This window comes from Gobius niger, assembly GCF_951799975.1.
Source record: "Gobius niger genome assembly, chromosome: 5".
Classification (NCBI taxonomy): domain Eukaryota; kingdom Metazoa; phylum Chordata; class Actinopteri; order Gobiiformes; family Gobiidae; genus Gobius; species Gobius niger.
Window position 1 is genome coordinate 6,628,334 of NC_136856.1, and position 24,911 is coordinate 6,653,244.

The window sequence follows — 24,911 nt, forward strand, 5'->3', positions numbered from 1 at the left end:
TGTTGAATTTTTGTCACATTTTTGTTGAATTTTTGTCACTTTTTGGTGAATTTTTGTCATTTTTTTGTTGAATTTTGTCATTTTTTGTTGAATTTTGTCTCATTTTTGTTGCGTTTACATCCTTGTTTTCTTCTCATTTTTTGTGGCTGTTTTGGTGCTTTTTTCCCCAAGAAGCTTTTTGATTCAGGTAAAGCCAAACTGGAGAAAATGGGGTCCGTTCAGGTGGGAGTTAAGAGGTTAAAAGAGAAATCGAGCAAATTCATTGATTCATTCGTTTTGCTTTTTGTATGAATTGCACTGTTCAGTTTTATTCAGGTAATTGTAATATTTCAGTGATACTTCGTGTCTTTGTCTGTCTAGATCAGGGTCACCAGCCTTATTTCAGCTGAGCTACTTAAAGAGCATTAAGTTGTTCGAGGGCCATCAGTTAAAAACAAATCCTTAAAACTTAAACGTACACTGCTCACTTAGATGTCGACCACACTGGTTTAGATCATTGACGGTGAGTCCAGAGCCTGATACTGAAGGACATGATCGTAGAGAGACAGTAGTTGTGCGTAAAACTGATTAGATCAAACATTTTTGTTCGTGTCTCTCCAGCACTTTTCATCAGACCTTTGCTAACTTGAGATGAAAGTGAATGTGTTTTTGTCCTTGATTTATTGATGACAGAGGAAATCCTGCTCTTGGGTTCACACCAGTGCCTGTGCACAAAGGAGACCCCAGACTCCGGCCTCGTATAAAGATTTCTTTTATTGCCATTATTCCTGTTATAGTATCTATAGTGTCTGCTGAACCAAAGGAATGGCCTAAATGTGCAGATACAGCGGCAACACTTGGAGCCGCAGGCCGACAATCACAAGGTGACTGCACCTTCATATAAGAGGCCTTTATATTCAGCGCTCTTGGCCAAATGTGCAACAAGTCCTCCAAATCCATACGACACAAGTGGTCGTTTGTCTTATCCCTGAATTACGACCATATAGGACGTCTACTAAAACAGCGCCCCCAAGCTCCCATTGAGGGTATGTACATTACATTTAACCCAATTAAGAAACAACTTCATTTTACGTAGTGTTTATGACCAGCTTCAACGACGATTCCAAAAGTCAAACGCAAAGAAATAAATCACAAACTTGCAAAATTAGCCCCACATGCAATAAGTAAAGCAGCCCCAGATCTTCAGCCCTGCCGCACCTGTGGAAGAACTGAACGTCCAGCGGTGCCAAAGGCTCTCCAAGCGGCTCTGCGCTATTACGCATCACACCTCCCCAACCGCAGCAGCGGCTACAATTTACCGCTCTCATTATATTACATTATATGTGTGAGCTATAGGTTATCGCCATTTTACTCACAACAACAGCGACACCAAAGCACTACTTACCACTGATGTCTTCGTGTCTTCTCCTCCAGATGCGTCTCCAGCTCCATATCTCTCCTGTCACTTCCATCTCTGTCCTCAAACGTCCTCGTGTCTCAGACTCCGTGTCTCCCGTACGTCCGGTTGTTCGGTGACCGCGGCGAGCCTCGGATCCGCCCCGGGTTCCAGAGCGTCTGATGCGGGGAAAAACCTCTCGTCATCCCGGTAAAGTGTGGCCTCGGCTCCGCTGCTGTTCTCCACAAAGTCCTGCGTCTCTGTCAGAGTTCCTCTGGAGAACGAGCTCCAAATGTCCTGATCAAACTGAGCTCGTTCATTTCTCCGCATTTTCGTCATTTAAGGATAAAAATATAAAACATCACAGCTGTGTTTAGCTCGCGGGTTTTTTAACTAGATTTGATGGAAACCCGCTCCGTCCAATGAAAACACGTGAATCAGACAGAGGGCGTTTGGGCAGGTGAGCCTGCGCTCTGATTGGCTGAAGGGTTCCAAATAATCTCACATTTCCGAGTGCACAATTCCGGCCTGTGATATATGAAGAGTTCATTTGAAAAAAAAGCTGATTTTTATTTTATTTCTTTCGTTCCTCTACTCTACACATGACGCTTGTGAAACTACATTTCTGTGACTTTGATTAACCTCTTAACTCCCGCCTGAACCGAGAGGATCTTTTTCCTCACGTCAGATTTTTTTTCCATCATGTTTTTGTTGGGTATTCAACTCATTTTTGTAACTTTTTTTGTCATTTTTTGGTCAAATTTTTGTAATTTTTTTGTCACACATTTTTTATCAATTTTTTGTCATTTTTTGTCACATTTTTGTCACATTTTTGTCATTTTTTCGTCCATTTTTTATCCATTTTTTGTCATTTTTTGTCACATTTTTGTAACTTTTTTGTCAAATTTTTGTCTTTTTTTTTTTTTACATTTTGATCATTTTTGGGTCATTTTTGGTCACATTTGTTGTCACTTTTTCATCAATTTTTCGTCACTTTTTTTGTCACATTTCCATCATTGTTTTCGTTTTGTTGCTATTTTCACAGCTTTTTCCCAGAAGCTTTTGGATTGGGGTAAAGCCAAACTGGAGAAAATGTGCTCGGTTCAGGTGGGAGTTAAGTAAGAACTCGTGACTTTATATTTTGATGCTGCTGAAACAAACCTGGGAATGAAAAACTCTGGAATCATAGGGTTGAACCGAATGACTTGCAGCACAGACACCGGGTTAATTACAAAAAAAGGTCAAACAATAGGAAACAGGGCTGGAGCAGGAGGTGCAGCGGAGGAGAATCTAGGGCTGGATGGAGAATTACACAGAAAAAGGTAACTTTAAACAGGTAGGTTGCAAGTTTTATACAGCAAAATATCAAAAAGCCAAGATTAGTCCAACACAAGGTAAGGGACGATCTGGCAGAGTCGAGGACTGAAGAGGCTTCAGATGGAGGTGGTGATGAGTTACAGGTGCTCGAAACAGACAGACATGGACACACAGGGACAAGAAGAAGATCTTTATTTATACAGCGCCTTTCACAGACATGGTCACAAAGCGCTTTACATGAGACAATTGTACATTCACTCCATGCTGGTAAACTAGGGCTGCTCGATTATTGAAAAAATAATAATCACGATTATTTTTGTCATAATTGAAATCACGATTATTCAAACGATTATTTGTTGCCTTTAAAAAATCCATCAAAAAAGTGACAAAAATCCAGCAAAAAAATGACAAAAATCCAGCAAAAAAATGACAAAAATCCAGCAAAAAGCCTCAGCTGCTTTGTCCCCTTCATGTTCAACCTCCTGATGAGCACGTTTTCTTTTCATGTGTGTCTTCAGACTTCCTGACTGAGTAAAAGGCCTGCCCACACTCCTCACAGACGTGGGGTTTTTCTCCAGTGTGAACTCGACGATGTGTGTAGAGGGAAGAATAAGCTGCGAAAGTTTTCTGGCATTGGTCACAACTGTAAGGTCATCATCATTGCTTTCAAATCACATGCAAGCCCACAGAGATGAGAGGCCGTACAAATGCGACCAGTGTGATAAGACTTTTAAGCAATCAGTGCACTTGTCGAATCACTACCGAACCCACACAGGAGAGAAACCCTTCCGCTGTGACCAGTGCGGGAGTGCGTTTTCATCTTCTTCTTCATATCAGTGTCATATAAGAATCCACTCTGGTGAAAAACCGTATTCTTGTGACGATTGTGGAAAGAAATTTCGAAACTCGAAAGACTTGACAGTGCACCGCCGCACTCACACTGGAGAGCGGCCTTACGTTTGTGACGATTGTGGGAAGGCGTTCACTCAGTCGGCGAGCTTAAAGGTGCACATGAAAACTCACTCTGAAGAAAAGCCGTTTGAATGTGATCAGTGTGGCACAAAGTTCAAGTTATTTGCTCGGCTTACGTCACACCAGCACGTCCATAGAAGTGAGAGAATGTTCAAATGTGAGGAGTGTGGCCAGACTTTCAAAAGGAAAAGTACCTTTAAAAACCATCAGAGACGTCACACTGGGGAGAAGCAGCACGAGTGCGACCAGTGTGGACATGAGTTCTGGTCAGCAGGTGAACTGTCAAGTCACAAACGTGTGCACAGTGAAGAGAGGCCGCACAAATGTGATCGGTGCGATAAGGCTTTTAAGAGACCAGAGGATCTAATGGTTCACTACCGAACCCACACCGGAGAAAAACGCTACCGCTGTGACCAGTGCGGGAAGACCTTTGCACGTTCACATGTTCTCAAGAAACACATGAGAACCCACTCCGGAGAAAGACCTTACAGTTGTGACCAATGCCAGAAAACTTTCGCAGCTTATTCTTCCCTCTACACACATCGTCGAGTTCACACTGGAGAAAAAACCCACGTCTGTGAGGAGTGTGGGCAGGCCTTTTACTCAGTCAGGAAGTCTGAAGACACACATGAAAAGAAAACTTGCTCATCAGGAGGTTGAACATGAAGGGGACAAAGCAGCTGAGGCTGGATCACATAAACCTGAAGTCAGACTCAAACAGCTGGAGATCAGGCTTCAGAGAGTCCACACTTAACTGTCTCTGCTGTGAAACAAGTGACTGTAAATAGTGCAGCGTCTCCTGTTCCAACGCTCCAAGTGTCCAGGGTTGAATGTTTATGAAGGAAATATGAGTTAACGTGAAGTGGAACAAATGTACAGGTAGAAAGTAAAGTTTAAGTTTACTGCATTAACCCCTTAACTCCCACCTGAACCGAGCACATTTTCTCCAGCTTTACCCCAATCCAAAAGCTTCTGGGGGAAAAAAGGTGTGAAAATAGCAACAAAACTGAGACGAAAACAAGGATGAAAATGTGAAAAAAGTGAGAAAAAATTGATGAAAATCGAGAGAAAATGGACGAAAAAATGATAAGAATTTGACAAAAAAAAATGCGAATAATTTGCCGAAAAAGTGACAAAAAAATTACAAAAAATTGACAAAATTTGACAAAAAAGTGAGAAAAATTTGACAAAAAAATTACAAAAATTTGACGAAAAATTGAGAAAAAATGGACGAAAGTGTGACAAAAAAATTACGGAAAATGACAAAAATGGACAAAAATTTGACGAAAAATGGATAAGAATTTGACAAAAAAAATCGAAAAAGTGACCAAAAAAAATCGAAAAAGTGACCAAAAAAAATGTGATGACGTGAGGAAAAAGATCCATTTAGGTGAGTTTTGTAGGTCTTAGCTTTCAAACGAGGCGTTACACTGGCCTACAGGATTTGGGTAAAGCTGAACTGGAGAAAATGCTCTCGGTTCAGGCGGGAGTTAAGAGGTTAAAGCAATTCTACATCATCAGTCAATGCGTGGATCTGGTCTCTTCTCTGTATATAATTAAGACTAACTCGACTCTTTACATAATCGTGAATATTTGTTCTACACGAGTATATTTTTGAGCAGTTTTTATAAGTCATGTTTTAATATGAAGTAAATGTTTGTCGAGGCGATACATCCTAAATGTGAGTGTGTGATATTAAAGCATCAATGCACGTGGTTTCCCATTGTTGTTCAATTGTTTGTTTGTTTTCATACAAAGTCACACAAAAGCATTACATCACTGTGTGTTTTTTACATTCTCAATAAAGGAGAAAAATGACGAACTCGACTCATCTTCTTGTCAAGTCTTTCTGTCGGTCACATTCAGGGGCGGACTGGCCTCATGTCCATTCTGGAAGAGCAGAGAAGGGCCACCGGTCTCTCCATTTACTCCTCTTATCCCCGACCTTAACCTCTTACCCCCAGCCTTAACCTCTTATCCCCCGCCTTAACCTCTTACCACCCGCCTTAACCTCTTATCCCCGACCTTAACTTCCTATCCCCGACCTTAACCTCTTACCACCCGCCTTAAAGGAATAGGCCACCGTTTTTACATACTGATATATGTTCTTACCTCACTTTAGTCGAGTTAATATATCCCCGTCTGGTCTTTGTCCGTGCGCTCTGCCAGGCAAACGGAGCACATACGCAGCCTCTCCCACATGTCACATAGCTCCAAAAAAGCTCACGATAGAAGCTACCAAGCTCTTCCACGTGTTCCCTATTTAAATAAAGTTACGTGAAGTGTTTTCATGCGAAGTATATTTACACAGAAATGTAACGTGTCGATTTTATAAGCAGATAAAAAGGGGGACTATATTGTGAGGCGTAAGGATACGAGGAGCAAAACGTCCGCGCAGTAACTCCTAAAGACTTCCCCCGCTCACTTCCGTCAATAACCTTTAGGAATAGCGGTCCCATCAATAAAGATTGAGACAAACAGACGGACTTCGGATGGACTGGCGGTGTACATGTCAGGATGTACCGCTACTCCCAGGAGAAAGGGTGCTGCTCAGAAACTTCCGTCGCCATGACCAAGGCAAGCTGGCGCCCCGTTGGCAACGGTCACCCTACGTTGTTGTGTCTCAACTCCACCCTGATTCGCCGGTATATGAAATTCGGCCTGAAGGTCAGGTGGGGCCTATAAAGACTATGCATCGCAATAACCTTAAACCATGCCCACTAGAACCTGGCGATCAGTTGGTTACGGAGCCTGCCCAATCGAGACACTCTGTGCCACCAAATTCTATGCCGCTCTTCTTACCTGTTGTATTACCTGTTACAGAGTCTCGTTCGGCACCCGAGCCAGCAGGGAATGAACAAACGCCAGACCCAGGGTTTCCACATGAACAGCCACCCGTAAGACGTTCTCAGCGTCGCAATTTGGGTAATCTACCGTTAAGGTACAGAAACCAATCACTGTAGTAGTCGGGACGACTATCTGAAAACTGGGGGGAGATGTCAGGAGGAGAGGACACATCGCGCGGGGTAGTTTTAACTTTGATTTTGTATATGCGTTGTTTCTGCATGTTTTGTTTTCCTTACGGGATTTGAAGTGTTTTTAGTTTAACGCACCCCTGCCGAAATGGATTGATCCTCCCGCCCAGCCAATCAGACTGTTCCCCCAAACGGCGTAATCAGTGGACAGTGTTTTTAAACGAGGAAGTGGGACTGGAAGCGAGGAGAGTCACCGGTGGACGTGGGGACCGAGGGACAACTCGCCGCCGCCCTATCGCAGCAGGACCGTGGATCCAAGACCAGCAGCAGCAGCAGCAGCAGCAGCAGCAGACAGCATATGATACGCCCTACAAGAGCTAAGTGAAGGGACGAACCCATGATTATCGCCGTGTGTGTGTGTGTGTGTGACGGGTTTTGACGAGCGGTTTCACTGACGGCTACTGTGTCGCTGTTTCCAGCTGTGCTTCGCCTGGTCGCACGGAGGGGTGTCGCGGACCTGCGAGGGGATCGAACCACGGGACGTATACGGAGCTCCACGCCAGCGGAGGCGCAGCGCCTACCCGATGCCGGGACGGCTCCAGGCTGGTGACTCATACTACGGATTGTCATTCCCCGGAAATCGTTTTAACCTTTAGAGTTTTTAACGAACATTTTATCTGAACAATTATTTTTATCAGAACAATTTTATCCAAAAGACTTTTATGAGAATAAACTTTCTAAAACTTTCATTTGTGTTGTGTTGTGTGGCCCGGGCTCAGAACGAGTTTCAAACTGCGACATACACAGTGGAGATGGCAGCAGTTCTGGTGGCGGTGAAGTGGATAGAGCATTCAAAACTAAGACAAGTAGTAGTTCAAGAACAAGGCAGGGTGTGCTGTTCCATATTCTTGTGTCTGTGAACAGAATAAGGAGGGGTGACGGGGAGGTTCGCTTTCTTTGGGTGCCAGCGCATGCAGGAGTTGGCTTGTTGCACGGTATGGCTATGCTAGTTCCTCTGACCTGAAGTTGTGAGCGCCAGTATTTCCTGTCTGTGTTCTTTTCCTATAGAGATTAGCTCAGACCTGCTGGAATAATAATCATATTTTCTAAAGATTACGTTGTGGGCAGTGAGTTCCTGGTAGATGATCATTTACAGTGTGTTCAAATCTTGATGTAGGATGTAGCGAGTTCAGAGGAGACGCCTGTGATCATAAAGGATTCATAGTTTGTCTTGAAGCTAAAGGCTAGTGTAGCGGACAGTAACTATTGGGTGAGGCCGCTTCCTGCCTAATGACGGAAGCGGCCTCTTTAAATCTCCCCCGCGCCTGGCACTCATTCTCAACTGCTGCTGGCTGGTGACCGGTGCGTTTTTAACTTCTCCTCTCGGTTTTAGTAATTTTAATGTTCATTTATCTTTCTGGTTTTAGAGCTTGTTTTAATGAACTCCGGTGGCGGCTATTTCCCCCCCGTTTTTATACCAGTTTTAAGGCGGGACAAGCGTTTAATATTTTGTTTACATTTATTATCTTTCGGTTTTAACGTTGTTTCCCTTTTAATTGCAGATTTTAGCTACTGTTTTGTTTAGAGTTTGTTTTAGGGTTTGGTTGCATTTGAGTTTGTTTTTGTAGCCTTTTTAAACCCTTTTAGCTCTGCGCCAGTTTTGTACCGCAGTCCCTGGGTCTTTTAGTCTTTAGATTTCAGTTCCCTTGGATGTGCTCGAGTGGGGGAGTCGGCCCGTTTTCTTTGTTTTGCACTTGGGATTTTGGTTATTTAGTGTGTGTGTGTTTGTGTGTGTGTGTTTGTGTGTGTGTGTTTGTGTGTGTGTGTGTGTGTGTGTGTGTGGGGAGCACTTTCCGTTTGTTTGGGGTGGGGCTCCCCCCTCTCAAGCCATCCAAGTTTGGTTATTTTCTAACGTTTATTTGTGTTTCAGATTTCCTTTGGTGCTGGCCCAGGGGCTGCAAGGTTTTATTGTAATTTTGCACTTTTTCACATTGGCCATTTTTAATATAAATTTTAATCATAATAGTAAATACTTTTAATATCGTTCTCCTGGTCCTTTAAAATAAACTTTTAATTACATATTTTAAAAGCACTGTCTCTGCCTGTTTTTACAAATCCTTATCTGCGTGTCCTTTGGTTTTATCCTGGTTTTATCTTTGGGTTAATTCTGTTTTTAAAGTACCTCAGGTCACACATGCAATAATAAGTATAAAGGGCAGTCACTGTTTTACACGGTGCGTTTATGTTTGACATGGCAACAGCGTTTCGCGCTGTTTTCGTGCGCACTGCGTTGCGATTACAATAGGCCCTTGCGCCGGCTCGCTCGGGCCAAATAATCTTGGTCAAACGGCCAACTAAATCTTATCTAGTCAAAACAACTCAAATAAAAGGATTATGCTCAATTTGGGACATTAAAGGGACCGAGGGATATTGTACATCCAATTACACAATGGAGATCATTTGTCAATCAATCAATCAAAACTTTATTTATAAAGCGCTTTTCATACAAAGTTGCAACACAAAGTGCCTTACAGATTAAAAGCAGTTCCCGCCCACCCAACCACCCACTCTTCCAGACAGACAACACTGCTCAGCCCACACCCTCCCCATAGACACGCACACGCACACACACACACACGCACGCAGCTCTCAGTCGTACAGGAGTTGTCCATCTTCAATGGAGGTATTCAAATCATCTTCTGTACTGGTGGTTGAAATCTCGAACGTTTTACCTCTCAAAAGGCTTCGAAGCCTTTTGGACGAAGCCTTTTGGATGAGAGGCGAAACATTCGAGACTTCAACCACCAGTGCAGTTCTGTAGGTCTTCTGGTGAGAGGGTCCGTGAGGCGTGAAACAATTCAGTCATCTTCTGTACTCTGGTTGAAGTGTTGAATGTTTCACCTCTCATCCAAAAGGCTTCGTCAGTAACACTAAGCACAGCTCCGCCCACAGACCAGATCTTTATCCGATCGTCGGGCCGAGCTGAAACGTTAGTGATCAAGAGAAATAAGATTAAACTAAAACTAGCAATTGGAAGTGTGAAACTACAAGTAAAACATGTGGTCCTGTTGTGGCTTAAGGTACAAGACCAAGAGGAATGACATTTGAGACGATGAAATAAGGTTTATTTGATATTTCCAAAAACAGTTAAACATTTGTTTATCGTTACCATGACAACAGCTCCAATGGAAATTGATAAGAATCTTGCTTCCTGCCTCCAGCTAAGCCCCGAATGTTTACAAACAATTAAAGGGTCTATGGATACAGACGGCGTCTCTGGAATCGTCCATATATGGTCATGTTTAAAAACAGTTAAGGGGGAAAACAATTTGGAGAAAAATCTAAACTTTAGATTAGATAATTATTCAAAAACTACTTTAACAAACGCTGAAATATGAACATACTTTTTCTATTAGATAAAGATGCAAAGACATGGGGAGGAGCAAAGTGGTTCTACAGCCCATAAATACATAATAACGGAGAATGCTAATTTGATGCTACATGTTAGCATCGGGCTAATGCTAACAGTTAGCTAGCGCTTGCTACAACTGCCGTTTTTTCGCTTCTACTGAACAATCTGTTGCGAGAAAATATCCATATGGGCCCGATTTACACTTGACTTTATTTATATGTAATAAATAAGCTATGACAGGCGTTTAAGCTAGCTTCATGTACATTTGCTAATGTTAGCTATGACAGGCGTTCAAGTTAGCTTCAAGCTACATTATGCTAATGTTAGCTACGACAGGCGTTTAAGCTAGCTTCATGTACATTTGCTAATGTTTGCTACAGCAGCCATTTTTTTTGGTTCTACTTCTACAATTTGAGGAAAAACATTGTTATTTACACAAAGAAGAGTGAGGAGGAGTTATTTGTGCCTTTATGTTTGATAAAAGACTTATATATACATATCATGCAAAATGAACTTTTTGTAATGTTAAGACTCTATTTTCAGACTCTGTTGACACCTTCAAGAGTGAACTTCAGACCCATTGATTTGTCCAGGCTTTTACTTTGCTACGTTTGTGCTGCTATGATTTTGTTTTGTCTTGGCCTTTTTATATTGTGTGTAATTTCAGATGTTTTTACACAAACCGCTCGTGCGTCAGATTAACTGTTACAGCAGACGACACGTTTCACTTCAGGGTCAAAATATTACAGTTGAACATTAAAAAATATATATTTAGTGTTAGAATTTTGCTTTGCAGATTGGGAAAAAGTAGATTAAAAAAGAAAATGCATTGAGAATTTACATTTTTTTTTAATCCTAATTCACAAATCTGTTGGGTTAATGCAAATCTTACTTACTGACGTGGACGCCCTAAACAATGTTGGAATTACACAAAAAATGGTAGAAATTATTTTTATGACCAAAGGAATGTTTTAATACTGGGGACATGATGATTGGTTGACATTGGGGCGTTTTTTGGGGATTATTTTTTGTTTTGTTTTTTGTATTATTTTGCTTTGTTCGTGTACAAAGGGTGTAGTGTGTAAGCTCATGGGCTGACCCATACTCCGGAACAGTAGGAGGCTGTAATGCTCCTTTAAGCTGGTTGCCAACCGCTGTAAAACAAGAAGAGGAAGAAGATTCATGCACGCTCCTCCTTCCTTTCTGTCCCAACTTCTACTTCCTCTTGGGTTTGTTTCCACAGCTTTGTTCCAGGGCACCGCCTCTGCTCATCGTCGTAAGTGTCTATTATAATATACGAGCGTTTACTCGAAGCACAGAAGGACTAGACTTGTTTTTGTTGTCGAGTAACATCCTCATCGTGTGAGATGAGCCCGATGAGGGAGGACTGGTAGTTTGGTGACAGGGAGAGGAGCCAGGGGGGAAGTCCACAGTGGGTTGTCAGTGTTGGAGACGATCTTCCTCAGCTACACGTGCTGATGCCTATGGTGATTTTTGGGCTGCAGATTTATTAGAATGAATAGATTTTGGTTTAGGCTTTAACCAAAGTGTATTGGGTTTTTTAGCCGCTTTTTCATCCGGGTTGTCATTGGTCATTTCAAGTAGACTATGAATGAAAGAACATAAAAACACAAACTTATATGAACTCCAAACACCACGTGCCGTGGTTGAGGCATTTGTGAGCTCAGTATCAAATGTGCAGCTCAAAACATTTATCTTATGACAAACAATTTTGTTTTACCTTTTGCACATTTTAAATGAGGCTGTTCGAAAAGGAGTGGGGGAAGTAAACACTTATTTAGTCCCACCCCTTTTAAGTACTCTCAGCATCTTGTTCTATTTACTTATTAAGCTTCCTTAAAACAATACTTTGAGCACTGTGATCTAAGTCCAAGTTGTCAGAGATACATAGTGAATACTACCTACCAATCAACATCTGGTTTACAACAGCTGAGCCTGAAAAGTCATATATTTTCTTCAGCTACAAACCTAGAGAATATTCATTCTTTGTATTGATTCTTAAACTGTCTGATATTTGGACATTGTTTGAGGTCTACATGTAGTTTGTTCCATATTTTACGACCACAAACGGACACACAGAAATGTTTTCATCCTGTATTAGGATAAATGCTCTGCTCGCTGCCGTGCTCAGTGCGAATAATACACAAAACAATACAAAATATAGCGACAAGTGCATACTGTATATTTATATTTATATACACTAAAAGACGTGGCCCGGCATGGCGCAGCCGGGGCCCCACCCTGGAGCCAGGCCTGGGGTTGGGGCTCGAACTCAAGCGCCTGGTGGTCGGGCCTCTGCCCACGGGGCCCGGCCGGCACAGCCCAAAGGGGCGACGTGGGCCCGCCCTCCTGTGGACCCACCACCCGCTTCTGGCGTTCAGGACATGGAACGTCACTTCACTGGGGGGGAGGAGCCTGAGCTTGTGTGGGAGGTTGAGAGATACCGACTAGATATAGTCGGGCTCACCTCTACGCACAGCTTGGGTTCCGGATCCCAACTCCTGGAGAGAGGCTGGACTCTCCATTTTTCTGGAGTTGCCCGCGGGGAGAGGCGGCGGGCTGGGGTGGGTTTGCTCATATCCCCCCAGCTCAGCCGTCACGTGTTGGAGTTCACCCCGGTGGACGAGAGGGTCGCGTCCCTACGCCTTCGGGTTGGGGACAGGTCTCTCACCGTTGTCTCGGCCTACGGGCCCAACATCGGTGCAGAGTACCGGCCTTCTTGGAGTCCCTGGGAGGGGTACTAGATAGTGCTCCGACTGGGGACTCCATTGTTCTGCTGGGGGACTTCAACGCCCACGTGGGTAACGACAGTGAGACCTGGGAGGGAGTGATTGTGAGGAACGGCCTCCCCGATCTGAACCCGAGTGATGTTCTGTTATTGGACTTCTGTGCTAGTCGCAGTTTGTCCATAACGAACACCATGTTCGAGCACAAGGGTGTCCATAAGTGCACGTGGCACCAGGACACCCTAGGCAGGAGGTCGATGATCGACTTTGTAGTTGTGTCGTCTGACCTCCGGCCGCGTGTCTCGGACACTCGGGTGAAGAGAGGGGCTGAGCTGTCAACCGATCACCACCTGGTGGTGAGCTGGATCCGCTGGCAGGGGAGGAAGCCGGTCAGACCTGGCAGGCCCAAACGTATTGTGAGGGTCTGCTGGGAACGACTGGCGGATCCCTCTGTCAGTGGGGTCTTCAACTCCCACCTCCGGAAGAGCTTCACCCAGATTCCGGGGGAGGCGGGGGACATGGAGTCCGAGTGGACCCTGTTCTCCTCCTCCATTGTCGATGCTCGTAGTTGTGGCCGTAAGGTCTCTGGTGCCTGTCGCGGCGGCAATCCCCGCACCCGGTGGCGGCGCCCGGAAGTAAGGGATGCCGTCAAGCTATGGCGCCCCCTGCAGGTGGTGGGTCCACAGAAGGACGGCCTCACGATTAACCGGGCCTGTTGGTCTCTCATAAGGAGCTTCTGAACCGCTCTTTGTCTGACCCGTCACCTCGGACCTGTTTGCCCTGGGAGACCCTACAGGGGCACGAAGCCCCCGATAACAGAGCTCCAGGATCATTCAGGAGCTCAAACCCTCCACCACGTTAAGGTGGCGGCTCCAGGAGGGGATGAATAATATCTCTGAATACAAAATAAGCGACAAGTGCAATTTACCCAAGAGGCTACAAAGTTTTACCACATTATTTTTCATGTTTCAGTGGTTTTATGCTGACAGTTCCTGTTTATACAATTTCTTGGTAACTCTCTATCCACTCACAGTGTAATAGTAAGTCAGCGTTTGGATTGGAACAGAAAAGTCTGTGTGTTCATTCACTTATGTGGAGTTAAAGACAGAAAAAGAGCACATGAAGTTTCAGTCTGTGGTTGTGGTCATGATAAACTCGTGTTTCCTGTTCTGTCAGTTTCACTCATGGCTTCACTTCCTTGTGTAGCAGTTGTTGTGTGTTTTAATTTGTTTCACAGCCACATGATGTTTTTATATTCACGGTGTTCACGGCTCTTTAATAGTAGCTGAATCTTTTGGAACAGATCATTTTAAAGGAGGTACAGACAGCTGTTGTGTTTTTGTTAAGACACTTTGTGTTTGTGACTGTTGTCCAGAGGTGGGAGACTCGAGTCACATAACTTGACTGGAGTCACATTTTCGGGACTTGAGACTTACTTGACCAAAGCTGCAAAAAGACTTGACTTGACTTTGGACTTGCTGTTTGTGACTCGAGACTGAACTTGGACTTGAGGCCAGTGACTCTCAATGACTCGCTGTGACTTTATAGTTATTATTTATTTGAGTGAAACTGTGAAAGATCAGGATTCATTTTGTAAAAGCGGCGCATCTTTGTTTACATTATGGTGATTATCCACATGTGTGTTCGGTTTCCCGACACAGCTTCTGATCAATACAGCGCGAAAAGGCAGGAGGAAATACCACGTCGAAATACGTGCATTAAGAGTTTTCTAAAGACAGTGAAGAGGAGGAGATTTACGGACAGGAAAACGTTTGAAACAATGGGCTGGACCTACAGCGCAGACGGAGCCTCCAGAACCACCATGTAAGAGCTGATTCATAACAGGAATCTTGGGGTTTTTCCATGTTTTAATTCGTTCACACAAAGTTTACAGCATTTAGAGGTTATTTTACGCATCCGCCACAGCCCAGTGACAGCGGGACTGAAGGCTACGCAGAATCTACTCTGAGCAGGGGCGAATCCGAGTATACAGGGGCTGGGGCAGCACAGGGGAACCACTGACAGAAAAACTGCCAGAAACTAAGAAAAATAAAAAATATGATTTTATATTTATGTTTCAGACTGCAGGGAAAAGCAGCTCATGTTTAAAATACTATATTTCATATTTTTGAAGTCGCCCCCCCCCGGGCCCCATTCCTTAAAATGCTGTCCCAATAATGTTGTACATAGACTGGAGTATTTAAAATATATATAGTTTGAATTTTTTGGTGATTAAATATTTCAAAAAAATTAAATCCAAATAAATAACAATAATTATTAACAATTAACAATAATATCCAAATTGTTGTTTGGACAATGTGCAAAATTGGAATATCGAGTATTTTTATAAATTGTAGAATCTGACTCTACAAACATGAAGAGCTGGCGAAAGTTAAAGACAAAGTAAATAACGCACACTGTAACTTGCCTCTTTGGTTCAAACTGAAATGGAACTGCAGAGAAGTGTTTACAAAGCACAAAGCTACGGCAACTCACGGCTGCCCGTGTGACTGAAACATTTATGACGGCGCTTGGTATTAGTTGGTTTTACGTTCAAGCGAGAAAGCGCAGTCAAAAATGTTTCAGTCACACTGGCAGCTCCACGTTTCCCTACAAAGTTAATTTATAACACAAATTGTATCGAAACCAGTGATCTTTTGTTACTTGAATAAGTAAGGATTAAACAACTCGGAGCCGCATTAGACGGTTCTAACGCCCGACACAGTGTTGTTTAATCCGCTTATACCAGGGTCCCACAAACGCAACATTTATAATAAATGTTTTTTTCTTTGACTAAAGTCACTAAATCTGCCAGACTACGGGACTATTTTGTGTGGGTTATTAGCCGGTCACTGAAGGCTGGTCTCAGAGCGAGTCATTCTCCGCAGCTATTACGAGGATCTCAGTCAGGCTCAACGACACAACATCAGCACAGAATCACAACACAACAGGACTAACCCGGAAACACTTTTCCCTGGAAGTAAACACCGATATGCGGCACTCGTGGGCAGGAGTTATTTACCTTTTACAAGGTTTAACCTGAAGCTAGCTAGCTAGCTCAACCAGCTCAACTGTTTATGGAAACAGCTGCGGTGGAGTCGCTCACACCTGGGCCCCCCCAACTGAAACTTTTATGTTTGACTTTACTAATCCAGACAAATATGCTTCAATGCAGGATCATTTTATGTACGCCTGAAAATGATGAATAGCCTTAACCGTTTTCAATAGAAATGTAAAGCTCATATGTTATTAACAGTAGCTAACCTAGCTGCTCACTCTCCTCTACAAACATTTAGCAAACACTAAATCCATCTCATACGTTCCTGTCAGTCACTAATTACGCCTTTATCTGACTCAGCTGTGTCATGCGTTGCTATGGCGACGCCACAGCGGAGTGATATCCCAGTGATTTAACTACCGGACTACGTGTGCGGTTATACCAAAATAATGCACCAGCCAATCAGAGTCCAGTATTCACCCAGACCATGGTATAAATACTAATAATCAGTATAACTTGGTTCATGTTTCAATCAATAATGACAAATATCTTTATGTGCAGCTAAATCAATACAACAGGTTGGACGCATCAAACCAAAAGATTAGCAAGACCTCATTTGCATAATCGCACACTTGTCGATCCTAAAAACATCGTCTGAATTTCAATAATAGATATTGGAAAAATATAGTTATTTGTTTTTGCCAATATCGCCTCTAGTGGAGATTGAAACCAATCTTTTCCAAATCATTGATTGCTCATAGATTGACCATCTGTGAGTTTTTGTTTTAACTTCTCCTTGTTCTCTTTCCTGTGTTGATGATAATAAACATATTCACCCTTTTCTTATTTTTGCAGAGAAACCTTACATCCTCCTCTAATGGCGTCTGACATGTCACTAAGCTGTGACCAGTGTGAGAAGACCTTCTCAACAACAGACTCTCTGAAAAAACACCTTGAAATTCACAAGGAGGTAAAATCGCATGAGTGTGACCAGTGTGGAAAGACGTTTGGCCGTAGAAAGGATTATTCAAGCCACATGCGTGTCCACAAAGAAGAAAGACCCTACAAATGTGACCAGTGTGATAAGGCCTTCAAAGTATCAGGAAAACTCACCAGTCACTATCGAACCCACACTGGAGAGAAACCCTACAGCTGTGATCAGTGTGGGAAGGAGTTTACACAGTCTGGTGCTCTTAAGAATCATAAGAGAGTTCATACTGGAGAGAGACCGTTTGAATGTGACCAGTGTGAGAAGAGCTTTTCTTTCTTAAACCAACTTCAGATACACACCAGAGTCCACACTGGAGAGAAGCCGTACAGGTGTGATGTTTGTGACAAGGCGTTTTCTCAGTCGGCCACACTAAATGCACACAAGAAGATCCACACTGGGGAAAAGCCCTTCAGCTGTGATCAGTGTGGAAAGGCCTTTTCTTTATCAAAATGTCTAAAATCCCACATGATCGTCCACACTGGAGATAAACTGTACAGCTGTGATGTTTGTGGTAAGACATTTGGACGCGCTCAATCCCTCAAACAACATGAGACCGTTCACAGAGGAGAGAAGCCATATGAGTGTGAACAGTGTGGAATGTCTTTTAGGATCAAATCATTGCTTTCAAATCACATGCAAGCCCACAGAGAAGAGAGGCCGTACAAATGTGACCAGTGTGATAAGACTTTTAAGCGATCGACGCACCTGTCGAGTCACTACCGAACCCACACAGGAGAGAAACCCTACAGCTGTGACCAGTGCGGGAGTGCGTTTTCATCTTCTTCTTCATATCAATGTCATATAAGAATCCACTCTGGTGAAAAACCGTATTCTTGTGACGATTGTGGAAAGAAATTCCGAATCTTGAAAGACTTGACAGTGCACCGCCGCACTCACACTGGAGAGCGGCCTTACGTTTGTGACGACTGTGGGAAGGCGTTCTCTTGGTCAGCTGGTTTAAAATCACACATGAAAACTCACTCTGAAGAAAAGCCGTTTGAATGTGATCAGTGTGGGGTGACTTTTAAGAGGTCTACTGAACTTACATCACACCAGTTTGTCCATAGAAGTGAGAGAATGTTCAAATGTGAGGAGTGTGGCCAGACTTTCAAAAGGAGAGGCGCCTTAAGAACACATGAACAACATCACACTGGGGAAAAGCAATACGAGTGTGACCAATGTGGGAACAAGTTCTGGTCATTAAATAAACTGTCTTATCACAAACGTGCGCACAGTGAAGAGAGGCCGCACAAATGTGATCGGTGTGATAAGGCTTTTAAGAGAGCAGAGCATCTGATGGTTCACTACCGAACCCACACCGGAGACAAACCTTACAGCTGCGACCAGTGCGGGAAGAAATTTAGAGATTCAAAAGGTTTTCAAGTCCACCTGAGAGTCCACTCCGGAGAAAGACCTTACAGTTGTGAGTACTGCCAGAAAGGTTTCAAAGCTCTCTGTTCCCTCAACGCACATCGTCGGATTCACACCGGAGAAAAACCCTTCGTCTGTGAAGAGTGTGGACAGGCCTTTAGTCAAAAAGGAAACCTGAAGAGACACAGGAAAACCCACACTGAAGAGAGGATGTACAGCTGTGACAGATGTGAAGACAGTTTCAGGAAACATTCTGAGCTGAAGGCGCACTGTCTTGAACATGAACGAGACAGAGCTGCTGAGGTCGTATCAAGTGAACCTAAAGTCAGACTCAAAAAGCTGGAGATCAGGCTTCACCGAGTCCAGATTCATGCCTTAACCTCTTAACTCCCGCCTGAACCGAGAGGACCTTTATCCTCACGGCAGATTTTTTTTTTCTATCATTTTTTTGTTGGGTATTCAACTATTTTAGTAACTTTTTTGTCACTTTTTTGTCAATTTTTTATATATTTTTTTATAAATCTTTGTCCTTTTTTCTGATAATTTTTTGTCACATTTTTTCGTTATTTTTTTAATCCATTTTTTGTCATTTTTTATCACATTTCCATAATAATGCTAAAAAAAATTAATCAAATTTTAATCAAATTTTTGTCATTTTTTTGTCGATTTTTTGTCATTTTTTTGTCATTTTTTGTCATTTTTTTGTCATTTTTCTAATCAAATTTTTGTCTTTTTTGTCACATTTTTGTCATTTTTTGAATAAAATGTTTGTCATTTGTTGTCAAATTTTTGCCACATTTCCATAATTTTCTTTTCGTCATTTTTTGAATCAAATGTTTATCACATTTTGCCTTTTTTTGCCACATTTGTCATTTTTTCATCCATTTTTTGTCAATTTCTTCTCAATTTGTTGTGACTTTTTTGCCACTTTTTTGTCCCTTTTTTGTCAATGTTTTCTCAAACTGGATTTTTGTCATTTTTTGTCACATTTGTCATTTTTTCATCAATTTCTTGTGACATTTTTGCCACTTTTTTGTCAATGTTTTCTCACTTTTTTGTCACATTTCCATCATTGTTTAGATAATTAATATATTTACTTGAAATACTGTCCACAAAACATGCCACACAATTGTCTGTCTCCAAAATAAAGAATATGAAACAAGAACCAACATATGAATCAGTTTCAGCATGTCATTCATGTCATTGAAGATAAAGCACACCATCTTCCAGATCACAAGTTTTTATTGCCATTGTAATGTTTCACAGACTTATTTGGTGCAATAGTGCATCATGAAACTGACTTTAGACATGACAAAACGTCTGGTCAAAAGAAATAAACAAAGATAAACAAGATATGGCAGTGTAAAGGTAGCTCAACTCTTTTTGTAAAAGGTTCATACGGTCTTCTTGGTTAGACTATTACTGTTTTCTTCTTTCGGTAAGACAGAAGGTGATCGAAACTAGTAAAGCAGGTAAACAAACCTTTTTGCCTTACCTAAAGAACAAAACAGTAATAGCTCAACTCTGAGTATACAAAATGAAAACATCAGGTAGCGAGTTATTTACTGATCAGGAGTCTGGCAGGATACAATAGTCTTATGCAACAGCTGAATATTCTAGTCACAATAAACTGATAACTTCTGCAAGTCTATATATTAGTTATCTACGCAGCATGGTCAATTACTTTTACCCCTAAAACAGCTGAAATGCATTATGTTTGCACTGTTCTGAATGTAATGCTCATAACTACCCATTTGTTCTGTTGTGACACTTGAACCCACAAAATGCATTGACTTCAAAAGTGTGATCATGACTACGCAGTAAATCACTACCTAAACAATCCCATATAAGTGGAAAGTCTCTGGACCAGCGTTCAGCGCACACTGAACTGCTGAACCTCTGCAGGCGTCGTCTTCTGTGGGGCACAAGAAATGAGTTCCAGGGAAGTTGATCTTCAGTCTGTTGTGTAGTTATGTCGTCTCAACCTGAGGGGGGAAAGTACAGGCTTTTGAATTGACAAGCATTTCATACTTCCATACCAGAACAGAAAACAGATTTTCAATGAGTTGCTCAGAATACAATGGTCCTGAAACAATCCAAAATACTTTGTAGTCGTTTCATTTGTGGTGGTGTATTGATACTATCCATTAGATCTGGGATTATACCTCCTCCCTGATGAACGCCGACGTTTCCTCCTGTCCACCACTTACTCAGTGTCCATCATGTGTTTTTGAACAATTTATTGATTTGTACAAGACATGGCTAATGACTAGAATAGCGAGAGGAGAAGGAAGCTGTACGAGAGCTCACACAAACAATGCTCTCTTATAGCAGTAGATCGGTAACTGCTGCTCACCTCAAAGTCTAGTCATCCGGATCAGGACTGGACGCACACTCTTCACAGCTGAGGTCTTCCTCCTCAGCGCAAACAGCAGCTGTGGAACAAAAGCATAAAAGATATAATGATGTCATTTCAAAGATTTAATCACAGATATCTGTAACAGTGTATGCAGAATGTGAACCTCAGGTTTGATGGGTGTTGAGTGGGCTCACTGGGAAATCTCTGAGCTTGTGCATTTCACCACATCTGCTTGTAGCTTCTCATGTAGACTTGGAGTGCAGTGAAGACACTGTGGTCTGAAAGAGGCAAAGATAAAACATAATGTCAGTCATGAATATACACTGCTCACAAAAACTTAGGGCACACTCAAAAAACACAAAACATATACAGACAAGTGCATACTGTATATTTATATTCATATACACTAAAAGACGTGGCCCGGCATGGCGCAGCCGGGGCCCCACCCTGGAGCCAGGCCTGGGGTTGGGGTTTGAACTCGAGCGCCTGGTGGTCGGGCCTCTGCCCACGGGGCCCGGCCGGCACAGCCCGAAGGGACAACGTGGGCCCGCCCTCCTGTGGACCCACCACCCGCTTCTGGCGTTCGGGACATGGAACGTCACTTCACTGGGGGGGAGGAGCCTGAGCTTGTGCGGGAGGTTGAGAGATACCGGCTAGATATAGTCGGGCTCACCTCCACGCACAGCTTGGGTTCCGGATCCCAACTCCTGGAGAGAGGCTGGACTCTCCATTTTTCTGGAGTTGCCCGCGGGGAGAGGCGGCGGGCTGGGGTGGGTTTGCTCATATCCCCCCAGCTCAGCCGTCACGTGTTGGAGTTCACCTCCGACTGGGGACTCCATTGTTCTGCTGGGGGACTTCAACGCCCACGTGGGTAACGACAGTGAGACCTGGGAGGGAGTGATTGGGAGGAACGGCCTCCCCGATCTGAACCCGAGTGGTGTTCTGTTATTGGACTTCTGTGCTAGTCGCAGTTTGTCCATAACGAACACCATGTTCGAGCACAAGGGTGTCCATAAGTGCACGTGGCACCAGGACACCCTAGGCAGGAGGTCGATGATCGACTTTGTAGTTGTGTCGTCTGACCTCCGGCCGCGTGTCTCGGACACTCGGGTGAAGAGAGGGGCTGAGCTGTCAACCGATCACCACCTGGTGGTGAGCTGGATCCGCTGGCAGGGGAGGAAGCCGGTCAGACCTGGCAGGCCCAAGCGTGTTGTGAGGGTCTGCTGGGAACGACTGGCGGATCCCTCTGTCAGTGGGGTCTTCAACTCCCACCTCCGGAAGAGCTTCACCCAGATTCCGGGGGAGGCGGGGGACATGGAGTCAGAGTGGACTCTGTTCTCCTCCTCCATTGTTGATGCGGCTGCTCGTAGTTGTGGCCGTAAGGTCTCTGGTGCCTGTCGCGGCGGCAATCCCCGAACCCGGTGGTGGCGCCCGGAAGTAAGGGATGCCGTCAAGCTGAAGAAGGAGTCCTACCTGGCCTTGTTGGCTTGTGGGACTCCTGAGGCAGCTGAGAGGTACCGGCAGGCCAAGCGTGCTGCAGCTCGTGCGGTCACAGAGGCAAAAACTCAGGTCTGGGAGGAGTTCGGGGAGGCCCTCGTGGTGCCCTGTGGGGGGTGCTCCGGGAGAATGGGGCCCGGGGCCCTCGTGGTGCCCTGTGGGGGGTGCTCCGGGAGTATGGGGTCCGTGTCCCTCGTGGTGCCCTGTGGGGGGTTCTCCGGGAGTATGGGGTCCGGGGCCCTCGTGGTTCATTGCCGGCAGTAAGTCAGACCTGTTCCCGGTGCGTGTTGGTCTCCGCCAGGGCTGCCCTTTGTCACCGGTTCTGTTCATTACTTTTATGGACAGAATTTCCAGGCGCAGCCAGGGGCCGGAGGGCGTCCGGTTTGGGAGCCTCAGGATCTCATCTCTGCTGTTTGCGGATGATGTTGTTCTGTTGGACCTTCAGCTGCTCTGGTTGGTATTACGAAGCAAAATCATTAATACCTGGCAGGCCCAAGCGTGTTGTGAGGGTCTGCTGGGAACGACTGGCGGATCCCTCTGTCAGTGGGGTCTTCAACTCCCACCTCCGGAAGAGCTTCACCCAGATTCCGGGGGAGGCGGGGGACATGGAGTCAGAGTGGACTCTGTTCTCCTCCTCCATTGTTGATGCGGCTGCTCGTAGTTGTGGCCGTAAGGTCTCTGGTGCCTGTCGCGGCGGCAATCCCCGAACCCGGTGGTGGCGCCCGGAAGTAAGGGATGCCGTCAAGCTGAAGAAGGAGTCCTACCTGGCCTTGTTGGCTTGTGGGACTCCTGAGGCAGCTGAGAGGTACCGGCAGGCCAAGCGTGCTGCAGCTCGTGCGGTCACAGAGGCAAAAACTCAGGTCTGGGAGGAGTTCGGGGAGGCCCTCGTGGTGCCCTGTGGGGGGTGCTCCGGGAGTATGGGGCCCGGGGCCCTCGTGGTGCCCTGTGGGGGGTGCTCCGGGAGTATGGGGTCCGTGTCCCTCGTGGTGCCCTGTGGGGGGTTCTCCGGGAGTATGGGGTCCGGGGCCCTCGTGGTTCATTGCCGGCAGTAAGTCAGACCTGTTCCCGGTGCGTGTTGGTCTCCGCCAGGGCTGCCCTTTGTCACCGGTTCTGTTCATTACTTTTATGGACAGAATTTCCAGGCGCAGCCAGGGGCCGGAGGGCGTCCGGTTTGGGAGCCTCAGGATCTCATCTCTGCTGTTTGCGGATGATGTTGTTCTGTTGGACCTTCAGCTGCTCTGGTTGGTATTACGAAGCAAAATCATTAATATAAATAATAATGGTCCCAAAATTGAACCTTGTGGTGCACCATACTCCATGGAATTCCTTTTAGATTCATGTTTTTTTATAGTGGTAAAGACTGTCTACAATGGACCAAGAAGCGGAAGAGGAAATAAAGAAAGAGGAGGGGCTTATTTTATTTTTTATTTAACGGATATGTAATTACAAAATAAAAGTAGGGCAGACATAAACACATGTAAAAAAATATGAACATGGTTAAAAGCCAGGGGAAGACAGAGGCCCCCCTCTAATTAAATAAAATCATAAGAAACCGATAGAAACAGAAAAGGGGAAAAATGTTACAAAACAGGATAATTTATTTTTTATTTTATTTAACCTTTATTTAAGCAGGTAAAAAAACCTCATTGAGATTTATCATCTCTTTTACAAGAGTGACCTGGCCTCGATTTCTCTTTTAACCTTTTAACTCCCACCTGAACGGATCCCATTTTCTCCACTTTGACTTTACCCTAATCAGAAAGCTTCAAAAAAGCACCAAAACAGCCACAAAAAATGAGAAGAAAACAAGGATGTAAACGCAACAAAAAAGTGACAAAACTAAAAAAAAATGTGACAAAAACTCAACAAAAATGTGACAAAAACTCAACAAAAATGTGACAAAAATTCAACAAAAATGTGACAAAAACTCAAACAAAAATGTGACAAAAACTCAACAAAAATGTGACAAAAACTCAACAAAAAATCAACAAAAATTCAACAAAAATTCAACAAAAATGTGACAAAAACTCAAACAAAAATGTGACAAAAACTCAACAAAAATTCAACAAAAATGTGACAAAAATTCAACAAAAATGTGACAAAAACTCAACAAAAATTCAACAAAAATGTGACAAAAAATCAACAAAAAATCAACAAAAATTCAACAAAAATGTGACAAAAACTCAACAAAAATTCAACAAAAATGTGACAAAAAATCAACAAAAAATCAACAAAAAAATCAACAAAAATTCAACAAAAAATCAACAAAAAATCAACAAAAAATCAACAAAAATGTGACAAAAATTCAACAAAAATGTGACAAAAATTCAACAAAAATGTGACAAAAATTCAACAAAAATGTGACAAAAACTCAACAAAAATATGACAAAAACTCAACAAAAATGTAAATTATTGTAAATTAACAAGAGCCAATGAATAAAACGTGGTGAGGAGAGAGACGGCCGACCTACATGGGAGTAAAGGAGACAGTGGTGAGTGAGGGATTTGAGATTGGAAAAGAATCTAAGCGCTCTGTGGTGAACTGTATCCAGCGACTGGAGCGATTTCGCAGAATAAATACATGAATAAACTACCTGTAAAGTGGCAGATCATATTTGCAGGATGCATTATGGATTATGATGGCTTTGATTGGCCTCTTGGTTTTATGAATGTGATATTTTGCCAGGTGATAGTCTGCACAAGAAGGGAAAGGTCTCCAGGTATAATTATATCATAAAAATAAAACATTAGGTCACGATCCTGGAGGCTAATCACCTAGAAGAGGAGGGGCTTTTTTTTGTAACTTGAGAATTCAACCTAAAAGTATAGTTGTACAACGGAATTTCTCCTGACAGCTGAAAGAATGTTTATGTTTTAGAAAAAAAAAAATCATAATC

General features: G+C 43.6%; 1 protein-coding gene across 1 annotated transcript; it reads left to right on the plus strand.

Moving 5' to 3' along the window:
* Window positions 1-6,181: 6,181 nt before the first annotated feature.
* LOC306963458 (uncharacterized protein) lies at window positions 6,182-17,860 on the plus strand (the record flags this gene model as incomplete). The annotated part of the gene is made up of 4 exons (XM_079557029.1): window positions 6,182-6,331; window positions 6,488-6,561; window positions 16,652-17,804; window positions 17,855-17,860. 4 exons carry the CDS (start codon window positions 6,182-6,184, stop codon window positions 17,858-17,860), a joined length of 1,383 nt encoding a protein of 460 aa, XP_079413155.1.
* Between the last annotated feature and the right edge of the window lie 7,051 nt (window positions 17,861-24,911).